Consider the following 10,830-nt stretch of genomic DNA (forward strand, 5'->3'; position numbering starts at 1 on the left):
CTGTTTTAGCTACAGAGTGAAGCATCTCACTTCTGATCCATCTTTGTTTTTGGAGTCGCACATGCTCAGTACCTAGGTAAGGACTACTAGCCAGTCAGAAGCAGAGAATGAGGGCCCTGACAGTACCTAGGTAAGGACTACTAGCCAGTCAGAAGCAGAGAATGAGGGCGTGCCACGCTAGCAGCTAGACGAGCATTAGAACGTGTGTTTGTCTCTGAAGTAAAGGCTGGACTACAACAGAGCTGTTTGGAGCAGGGTGTGATCAGTGTTTTCTGTTGGAGATGGTAACTCCCTTTGGGGGGGGGGGACTTTGGGCTTTTTCACTTTGTAAACCTATTACATGCACAAAGAAGATATACATAACAATAAAGGAAAGGGAAAAAGTCAAAAAGCATAATATGAGCACTTTAAGGATTCCCTCTCCATTATGACTCTGTTAGTACATGAAGGAATCACAAAACACAGAGTAGAATGAAGTGGTGAACATTTATTAGCAGATTATATTTTAATAAACTTTGAGTTAGCCAACGCTAATGTAGAAAAATACAGCCCTGTTATTTAACAATGTATAATTCATAAGTTAACAGTTCCTTTGTGGATAGCGCGGAGACGGGTCTGGGATCAGTTGATAACTCAAACCTTTGAGGACCTAGACTCCCCTTTGGTTACAGAGACTCATGCATTAGGCAGGGTTAGGGTCTAGTTCAGTAGCCTGGTGCACGGTCTCCTCCTGACTGCCTACCTGATTCGTCCACAGATCACGTTAATGTCGTCATTTTCATGTGTTGGTAATGAATTTTAAAGTAATGTATTGCAATGGAAAGCCTATTTTGTGATAACAGCATGATTACAGTAGCGAATAGTATTGAAACGCCGAAAATCTGTGCAGGGAGACTGGTCAGGGGGGTGGATGGGTCAAACAACACTGGACTTTCTCCCCGGAGACCAGGCATCGTGTCCCACGTGTTGCCGTTCCTTTACCCGTTTATTTTTTTCCTAACCACTACGTCCCGTTGTTGTCACCGTCCCACGCGTGGCGTTTGATTTCCCCGTTGTCGCGTCCCCCAGAGCAGCCCAGCGTCACAGCAGTTTGTGAAATAGTCACATTCGAAAATTGTGACATGGACACAAAATAATAAATCTAAATTACGAGACCGTTTCACAAACTGGCGTGAGACCGGGTTGGTATGTGATATCCATCCATAATGTAGCTTATGAATTTCTATGTACACAATCATCTAAGGTGCACGAGCAGTAAGACACCCGTTTGATTCCATGTAGACTAGAAACGGTTGCTCGGTTCCAGTCGGTCTGGTTCAGCAGCCCGGTGCACGGTCTCCTGGTTTCAGCCTACCTACCATGCAGCCTGCAACATTCACCTCTCTAGTTCACTACAATGTTGTCATCACATGAGATACAGAGAAGACTGTGACTGACTTAAATGAAAGCGGATTAAAATGAGTTATTCTGCACACAGAGACATCAAACTGAGCTCAAGCTGCTGGAGTTTTAACAACAAGCGTCTTACATCTTAAAATCAGCTGTGAAATCTGCAGCTGGAAGACTATTTCAGGAAGTTACCAAGAGTTAAATGAAGTTCAAATCCAGCTGCTGTTCTCAACTGGCTGCAGATGAGAAAAGGTTTTTACAGTCGATGCAGGAAATACATCAGACTAAAATAAAATAAGGCTTAATGATTCTTTTTGTTATTGACAGTGTTGAACTGGTCCAGTAAAAGGTGAGGAGTTGATGGGTGGAGGCTGATGGAGGCAGAAGTGTTGGTCAGACTCCATCAGGAGATCTGATGTTCTCATAGTTCACTGTATCATCATCTACGTCATAACGCACCTGTGGACAACAACACAACACAATCAAAGACACACTTTCCAATCCCAGTCCCACTTCTCTGGTCTGGAGGGGTCCACCCCCCCAAACACACACACACACACACACACACACACACCACCACACACACACACACACACATTTAGCTCAGGGAAATAAGAAACAAGTTAAAGACGACAAGTACATTTCATTAAATATATTTAAGAAAATGCTTTTTTTACAATTACTGACTTTAAGACCAAAAGTAAGATATAGATGTTTGACTAACATGTACACACACACACATACACAGACACACACACACACACACACAGACACACACAGACACACACTTCACCTGTTTATTGTCGTCTCCTGTCTTCTTCTATCTAAACCTACAGTTTATAATGAAGAGTGTGTAAAGTAGCAACTGTAAAACCATTTCATTATTTTGTTGTAAAAACTCACAGCGATGTCCTCCGTCTGTGTTTTCTTCTCTGAAGAGACAAGAGAAAGAGAGGACTTCAGTTTCCACGGTGAAGATCAGCTTCATCCAGACTAGTTTCTAAGTTTGATCTGTGGATGTTCTCACCTTTAGCTCTCGTCCACATGTTGACCGCCACAACTATTATTATGAGAGCTGCTAAACCCACGGGCCCAAAGATGGACCTCCATGAACCTGGAGAGACAAGGACCACATCAGAAAATAAACCTTATTTAAATTTAGTAACATCAAAGTGTCTAAATGTTCCATTACATCAATAAAAAGATACAACGTTGTTTTATTCTGAAAAACAGATTTCATCACTATGAGAAAAAGCAGATTAAAGCTGATCAGATTAAAAGTATCCGGGTCTTTAGGTTCAGAGAAAAACTTGTACTGCAGTTTTATTCATGGTGTTCTTTAAGATCAAGTCAACCATTTTCTCAATCGCTTTCTATTTTCTACTTTTAACCAGCCCACATTCAAAGGTCAGTTTTGGTTTTTCAGAAAGTGAGTCGGCAACAAGTAAAAATCCAAGGCACTCGTCTTTAGGAAAATGTACAATGCCTTTAATCCATCTGGTCCATTCTCACTAGAATCATTAAATCATTAAATGATTATTCATTAAAAACATTACTTCAATGCATTTTGGCGTCCAGTCTTCTTCAGGCCAAAGACTGAAGTGAAACAATAACAAAGAACAGCAAAACAGCAGGTGGAGACATTCAGTAATCAGGGTCAACCACTCTCTAGTCTGGCTTCGTCAGACCATCCACACGCTGCACGGCGGAGGAGGGGCTGGCTACTCCACACTGCATTCTGGGATGGCAGGACAACGTGCTCGGGTTAATTGGCATTTCTTGAAATTAGGGATCTTCAACACGGGGTCCGGTACCCTTAGAGGGTCCTCAGAGTCAATGCAGGGGGGCATATTGACATATTGACATATTATTTGCAAAGATAAAGCCCTACTGCTTACTGACCTACAGTGAAGGTAGGTACTTAGGCCATTCACAGATGTGCACCACATGTATGTTTTAACATTAAAACATGATTTATAAAATCATGCCAGTAATTATAAGGCTATTTAACAGCTTGGTATCCTATGCAAAAAATGTATATTTAAAGGCTATAGGCCCCCATACATGTTATTATAGGTCCGCTTTATCATGCAACTTCATTTTATACAATATATGTAGTACGGGGTTCCTGCTGCGTGTCTCTTTCGTCGTGGGCGGTGCTGAGCGCCTGACGAACACTTGTACATTAAAAAACTCCGATTGGACAGATCGTTTTTAGCCTACAGGATTTACCCTGCAGAGATCTGAGGAGAAGTTAACCATAGTCCTCAGAAATCCACCAGAGTTTAAAATTACAACAAAAACGTGAAAGGAAATGGAAATCGGCAAAAAAATATGCATGAGGCAGAATTTCCTTAGCTTGATAATGTCATTGGTTAATTGATCCTGTCATCTCCACCTATTGATCCTGGGGTATTCCCCTTGGCGTTTTCATCGATGCCAGCTGTATTTGTTCATGCCCTCTACCACAAAGCACCGTCTTGATTTCACATTTACTGGTTCCAAGAAGCCCTTTTTTTTCTTTTTTCATAGAAATTGCAAAAACAAAAAACCCAGAACAATAAATTAATTACTGAGTAAAATAAAAACATGTGAATAAGTTAAACACGATAGAAGGAGACTGACAGGAAGAGAGAGAGAGATTGCAGCAACGGAGACATCAACGTGTTGTCATACCTTGTGGTTTTGGTGAAGCATCATTTGTTCCTGATGTAACGTCGCTTTCAGTGGTTGTTGGTTTTGTTTTAATTGTGTCGCCACCTGAACAGATGAACACAACCCAACAAACTGTTGTCATGTAACATTAAAACTTCAACTCCATAAAATAATCTGTTATTTTATGGATTTATTCTCATCAGTTTGAAGTGACTTTAAACAGCTCAGCATGTTCTCAGCTGGTTTCTCACCTGAGGACTGAGGGCTGAAGGGAAACTCCTGCACTTTGTCTCCTTCAGTCACTTCACACCTAAAGAGCTGATACCTTGATGTGTAACTAAAATGAGAAGTAGGAAAGGTAACAGAGGAGCAGCAGGGAGACTGGGATGTCCTCATATCTGGGTTATCTTTATCCACATCATGACTCTTAAACAGCCACTTCACTGTGTGTGAACATGGTCCATATGTGGACACAGAGCAGCGTAACGTCACCTCATCACTGTCCTGATGTTCAGTCACTGGTGAAGATGGAGATATTGGGAGAGAAAGACAACAAGAATAAAATAACTTCATCACTGTCATCAGAATTATTATGTTCCAGTATATTGTTCTAATGAAAAAGGTTTTAAAACATTATGATGTAAATACTCACTGGTAACAACAGACAGAATAACAACAGTGTCTGGAGCTAGTTGTTGTGATCTAAACTGTTCACATCCATAATGACCAGCATCCTCCTCTGTGACCTTCTTTATAACCAGAGAACAGTTCTCTGTGACACTCAGTCGGTCTGATTTAGCTTTGGCTTTTTCAACAATCCTCCCATCACGAACCAGATCTACAGTTGCTGTGCGTCTTGAATCAGTGAAGATCCACTTAAGACTGTCACAAGTCTGACTGGGTATGTGACAAGGCAAAGTGACTTCATCTCCAACTCTGACTGTGGAGAAGCTCACATATGGTCCTGTTGCTGCCGCTGAGAAGATGACAGTAATATATAAATATTAAAGAGAAGTAAAAACATGATTATTAAAGTCACTGTGAAGAAACTGTTTGATGAAACAAAAAAGCCTCATCGTGGCTTCGCGTTGATTCACTTTACTGGAAAACAACCACTACTTGTCTGTCTTGGTTATATGAAGGTTAGGTAATAACGTAATGATATTAATAAATGACCATTATTAATGTTTAAATTATTCATATTCATGTTACACATTCTTACCTGTAAACTGAAGCAGCAGAATCAGAAATAAAGAGGTTTTAGTCCATCTGCATTCAGCCATCGTGTCTCTCCGTCTCTCTCTGCTTCTTCTTATTGAAAGTCTCTGAACTAAATGCTTCTTAAAGACAAATGTTTTATCAACTTCCTCTAAACAGCAACGTGTCACTTCCTCATCCCTCCTTTCATGTCGGTTGGATTCTCTAAAGTGACTCAATCAAGATGAGCGAAGTGACACTTCTTGTAGCTTTATTTACTTTCATCAAAACATAGAAAATAAACTGAACAGCAATAAAGACACATTCAAGGGACAGCAAGTTAATCAAGGTAAACATTAATTATGCTCATTTACATTTCATTTACATTTCAAGCAGCCATTATTTATATATATGTATACATACATGTACATACATCTATGTATTTTATGTTCCATTTACCTTGTATGTCCTTGTATCTACACTGTCTTTATGAATGGAAGGTGTTGTAGGTAGGATTGTGAATATCTAGGATTTAGCAACAAATTTGAACATGGACAACTTCTCAGTCCCTCCCCCCTTTCAGCTAAATCCCGTAACGGTCGTCTAAACCACCCCCCCCACAAGGGAGAATTCACGTGTGTGTATGAGCTAGGGCTGCAAAATTCATCGAATTTTCGTTTTAATCACGATTTTGACTTCCCAGAATCAAATTTGCGTGATCGAGCAATGTTTTTTAAATGCGTCATTTCACAGAACTCTCCGGGGTATTATTTATTCTCATCAGTTTGAAGTGACTTTAAACAGCTCAGCATGTTCTCAGCTGGTTTCTCACCTGAGGACTGAGGGCTGAAGGGAAACTCCTGCACTTTGTCTCCTTCAGTCACTTCACACCTAAAGAGCTGATACCTTGATGTGTAACAACAGTGAGGAAAATAAGTAGTTGAACACCCTGCTATTTTGCAAGTTCTCCCACTTAGAAATTGTGGAGGGGTCTGAAATTGTCCTCGTAGGTGCATGTCCACTGTGAGACACATAATCTAAAAACAAAAAAAATCCAGAAATCACAATGTACGATTTTTTTACTATTTATTTGTATGATACAGCTGCAAACAAGTATTTGAACACCTGTCTATCAGCTAATTCTTCTGACCCTCAAAGACCTGTTAGTCTGCCTTCAAAATGTCCCCCCTCCACTCCATTTATTATCCTAAATTAGATGCGTCTGTTTGAGGTCGTTAGCTGCATAAAGACACCTGTCCACCCCATACAATCGAGACGCTGCATCTACTTCCTGACATTAGGACGATGTCACTTCCTGATAATGACTTTTAAGGTTAGGGGTAGGCGGTTTGAGTCTCTTATAGACCGGTACCAGGGAGTATTTGTGACACTGACGTATTTCACACCTGAAAAGACGAAGAAGACAACTGAGGAAGTTAACCGTGGGGGACTTTATAGTCTTACTTTAGAGACGCCAAACAGCCAAAAAGTCTTTCATAACTTTCACGTTTGCATTTTTAAATGTAGTTCTCTCTCAGAGGAAAGTTAAATGTTTCTGTGTTCATTGATCCAATCTAACGCTGCAACAAACTAACTGTATTAACCTCATGTTGAGATGGTGGTCACTGTGGACAGTCCCAGGGAGGATTTGGGACACTGACGTCTTTCACACCTGAAAAAAAGAAGTTGACTACATGAAGATTGTTGGTTAAGATAAGTGTTTGCAGTCATGCAGCTTGTTTTACTGTCTGACACCTGTTGGCTCCTCTTTGTATCTTTGCAGTTTGTGTCCCTGTTGCTCTGCAGGTTTTCCCCTCTAATGAGGACCAGATAAGCATCAGAAATACACAGACTGTCCACACTTTATGAGTTTTTGTAAATTTTACTAAATTGTGTTGAAAACTACTTTAACCCTTGCCAGGTTTGGGCTCACTGAGACTAGTATCAACAAACGGTTAAAACACTGATGAGAGTCCTGACTGAACTGAGTGAGACGACAGGGACAGGAGACAGAATCAGAGGACATCTGGTGGACAGGAAGAGAATGGCAGTGAACGGTTAGAGGAAGTGTCAATGTGTCCGGAGGGACAGAGAGACAGAAAGGGACACACTAATCACCTTATTACCTCATACAACCCCACTTCAAAATAACTGAAGCATCCATCCAAATAACTGGAGGTAGAGCATCAAACCTCCACCCTCCCAATCGGCACAAATGCAGTGTCTGGTCCGTTCATGTTGTTCTGAAAACCTTTGTTACATGTTAGTTGTCACATTTCTGTTTGTTTGATGCCATAAGTCCAACTGTAGTTCAGGAGGTTTCTCATGCTTTGCTGTGTGCACACTGACAGAACAAGTCTGGAGTCATAGTTTACCGTCTGAGATGTATTTACATTCATACTAGGCCGGCCACAGTAGGTCGTCATGGACAACCAACCCGTATGGAGACCTGGGCAGGGGCTCTGCAGCGTTTTAAGATGACGTAGAATTAAGGGAGACATCAGTAGCGAGTAGTATTAAAGACCCAAATACCACATAGGGAGGTTGGTTGGGGTGATGGATGGGTCAAACAACACGGGACTTTCACTTCAGAGACTGGGGTGAAAGTCCCGTTCTTGTCCCGAATGTCTTTGACACGTACATTTCATAACCCCACCCACGATCTGCCCCTAAACCCAACTCTCCCGTTCTTCTTTACCTGAACCCAACAAAGATGTTTTAATTCATCTGCATTCAGCCATCGTGTCTCTCTGTCTCTCTCTGCTACTTCTTTTTGAAAGTCTTTAAACTAGTCGCTTCTTAAGAACAAACGTATCAACTTCCTTTAATCAGTGAAGTGTCACTTCCTCATTCTTCCTTTCTCTAACGTGTCATGGTGACTCAGTCAAGATTTTTTTTAAAAAGCAACAAAAAAAGGAAGCAGATTGACAAATGTGGAGGAAAAAAAAAAAGATACACTTTAGATACGAGACAGAGGCAGTTTAGCATTAGACCCTAACCCCCCCCACCCCCCCACACACACACACACACACACACACACACACACACACACCCTGACATTCACACATTGTTGATGTCTGTGCCAAGATTACGTAGCAACACAATCTGGATGTGTTTATTTTAAGATTAGTGCATTCCCAGGCCCTGGATGGCTCAAGACCAAGTGCACTGTATGGAAAAGGAATTGCCACTGTTTCCATCTTTGCTGAATCTGTTTATGTGTGTTACTCTCGTTTAAAAAATGCAACATGTCAGACTTTTAGAAAGAAAAGTCTTATGGCACGAGTCCACTGTTCCACTTTCCCTTCCAGCCTGTTCTCAGGAGCCATTTGTTCAAAAAGCTACTTTACAGAGAAGGCCTTTGCAACTTGTGTTTGATGTTTTTCCATCACGAACCCATCCCCTGGAGCTTGTTTTCTCTGTCTGTCTGGTTTGTTTTTTGTGTTTTGTGTTACGTTCCTGAACGTAGCCCGTTCCGGTTGCCGGGCAGCAAGCGCAAGGCGGGAAATCCAGGATCACCTGAACCTGCTCTCACCTGTTCCTCATCAGCAATCTGCACGCTCGGTCCCGATCATCATCACAACACTGTTTAACCCTCCTGTTGGCTTCGGGTCAAGTTTGACCCCTTTTCAAAAGGTTTCTGTATCAGAAATGTGGGTTTCTTTCAAGCAAATTGTCGAAAAAAGTAACGTGGATGGTTCCCCAACAACGCTCCTCACACGGTAAATAAATAATCAGTTCAATACTTTCATTGAAGTTGGTTTTTTTTTGTCAACTTCATAGTATTTGGAAAAAAGTAAATGATAAAAGAACTTGTGTGTGACAAATGTAAAAAAGAAAGTCAATAAAAGTGAGTAAAATGTGAACAAATGTAATAGAAAAAATGAGCCAAAAATTTGAATGAAATGCCAAACAAAGTGACAAAAATGTCAAAAAAAGTACAAATTTAAAAAAAAAAAAAGCTTAAAAATGTAGGAACAAAAACACAAAAAGTGACATTTGCCTTTAAATATTGTTAATTGTATTTTTATTCCACACAAAAGGCCACCTTATAAGAAGAGATAATTAAGATAGACTTTATTAATCCCCCACTGGGGCAATTCCCGTGTTACAGCAGCTCAAAAGAAGAAGAAAAAACACTAAATTGACATAAGAAAAATTTACAAATTATTATAAGAAATAGAAACAAATACAATAACAGTTATAATAATAATAGTACTATGTACACTATAATCAACAAAAAAAGAAATATGCACAGAAATATAGATGAGTAAGGTGTGGATGAATAGAAATTACATATTGCACAATAGTAGAGGCCACAGAGTACTTAATAAATTAATAAACATGCATGGTGCAGGATGTTGATTGATGGCTTATGATGCAGAATCAGCTAGCAGTGCTACGTTATGACGATACGTATGAAAGAGAGGGACTGCTGCCGGACTAAAGACAGTCATGTCAGTTCTTTGGTATCTCGGTGCGAGGAATGCACCGAGCCGCAGAGCTGCAGAGCATCACTTAACATTCCCGGTGAAGAGCCGGGCTGTCCGTCCCGCAGGGTAACCTAGCAACCACACAGACAACACAAACACATCTGCAGGGTGACACTGATGAATGCACGCCAAGAAATCATTGCTAGGAGTTAGCATTCATCACATTTCCAAAATAAAAGCACCGGCAACAACGCACCACCGCCGGGATTACACATTGGAAGTCAGGTCCCAGATGTCAACGTGCAGAGACGTCTTCACTGATGTCGGCCTTGTGGACAGGAAGTCCCTACACCAGGGTGATTAATGACGTCAGGGTGTCCCTCCTTAAAGGGACTACTGTAACTTCTCAATGTTTCTGAACCTGTGTAATGTTTAATCTGAGGATTGATAAAGGGTTGAGATCAGGAGACGATGATGAAGACTTTAAACATGATTTCAGATCTTTTGCAGCTTGATTCAAACATTGAACAAACTTTCCTGACACAGCGAGCGACTCTGCACACACGCGGGTGTCTACACCAGAGTGACCGATGAACATCAGAGTAACTGTTTCTTATACTGTGTATATACTGTAACTGTGTCTTCTGGTCCTGCAGTGGTCAGTTGATCTATTTCTGTGAGACAGTTACCTTTGACCCGTCTCCTTATTTGTGAGACACGTCCACTAGCTTACACATTCTGATCTATTCCTGCACCCTAGGGTCCACTTCACGCTGACTCTGCCCTGAAAGCTCCCTCTGATTGGTTAACTGCATTTGAACTCTTACATGCATAAATATCAAGCTATCAATGATCATAAATGACCTGTAACGGCAAACAAGACCAACAGTGAAAAGAACACTACATATATTCCCTGGGTCGGATTTTTCCAGCGAATGAAAGGCAGCTTTAATTTAATTTTTAATTTTTTTAATTTTAATCTATTTATTAATCCCTAGTGGGGAAATTACAATTTACTGAGGCTGCAAAGAGCACATTTCAGCAACAGGGCAATTCAAAGTATAAACACTATTAAAATAATAAAAGTTACGTTGCAGTGCAAGAAATTAAACATTAAAGTGCAGTTAAAACAGTCAATATAAAACACAACAATAAA

The 10,830-nt window shown here is 40.7% G+C and overlaps 1 protein-coding gene and 1 long non-coding RNA gene across 2 annotated transcripts in view; one reads left to right on the forward strand and one right to left on the reverse strand.

Annotated features, from left to right (window-relative positions):
• LOC116706150 (uncharacterized) overlaps positions 1-7,339 on the forward strand; it is an 8,009-nt gene extending 670 nt beyond the window's left edge. Inside the window, exons 2-3 of the long non-coding RNA XR_004336153.1 lie at positions 7,048-7,110; positions 7,327-7,339. This is a non-coding gene — a long non-coding RNA (uncharacterized LOC116706150). The remainder of the gene's footprint in view (positions 1-7,047; positions 7,111-7,326) is intronic.
• Positions 468-5,581, reverse strand: LOC116706130 (uncharacterized). The gene is made up of 7 exons (XM_032542783.1): positions 5,267-5,581; positions 4,697-5,020; positions 4,296-4,562; positions 4,066-4,149; positions 2,417-2,503; positions 2,293-2,321; positions 468-1,848 (listed from the first exon to the last, which is right to left on the reverse strand). Exons 1-7 carry the CDS (start codon positions 5,325-5,327, stop codon positions 1,783-1,785), a joined length of 918 nt encoding a protein of 305 aa, XP_032398674.1. The 5' UTR covers positions 5,328-5,581; the 3' UTR covers positions 468-1,782.
• Positions 7,340-10,830: the final 3,491 nt, after the last annotated feature.

The sequence above is a fragment of the Etheostoma spectabile genome, chromosome 18, assembly GCF_008692095.1.
Source record: "Etheostoma spectabile isolate EspeVRDwgs_2016 chromosome 18, UIUC_Espe_1.0, whole genome shotgun sequence".
Lineage (NCBI taxonomy): Eukaryota > Metazoa > Chordata > Actinopteri > Perciformes > Percidae > Etheostoma > Etheostoma spectabile.

What these genes read in the sequence shown, in the direction of transcription:
- LOC116706130 (XM_032542783.1), bottom strand. Translation starts at nt 5,327, where the DNA reads ATGGCTGAATGCAGATGGACTAAAACCTCTTTATTTCTGATTCTGCTG. An exon ending in TCTGCTGCTTCAGTTTACAG is followed by an intron (nt 5,021 to 5,266) that starts GTAAGAATGTGT and finishes TCATCTTCTCAG; the next exon opens with CGGCAGCAACAGGACCATAT. An exon ending in CTTCAGCCCTCAGTCCTCAG is followed by an intron (nt 4,150 to 4,295) that starts GTGAGAAACCAG and finishes TCATCTGTTCAG; the next exon opens with GTGGCGACACAATTAAAACA.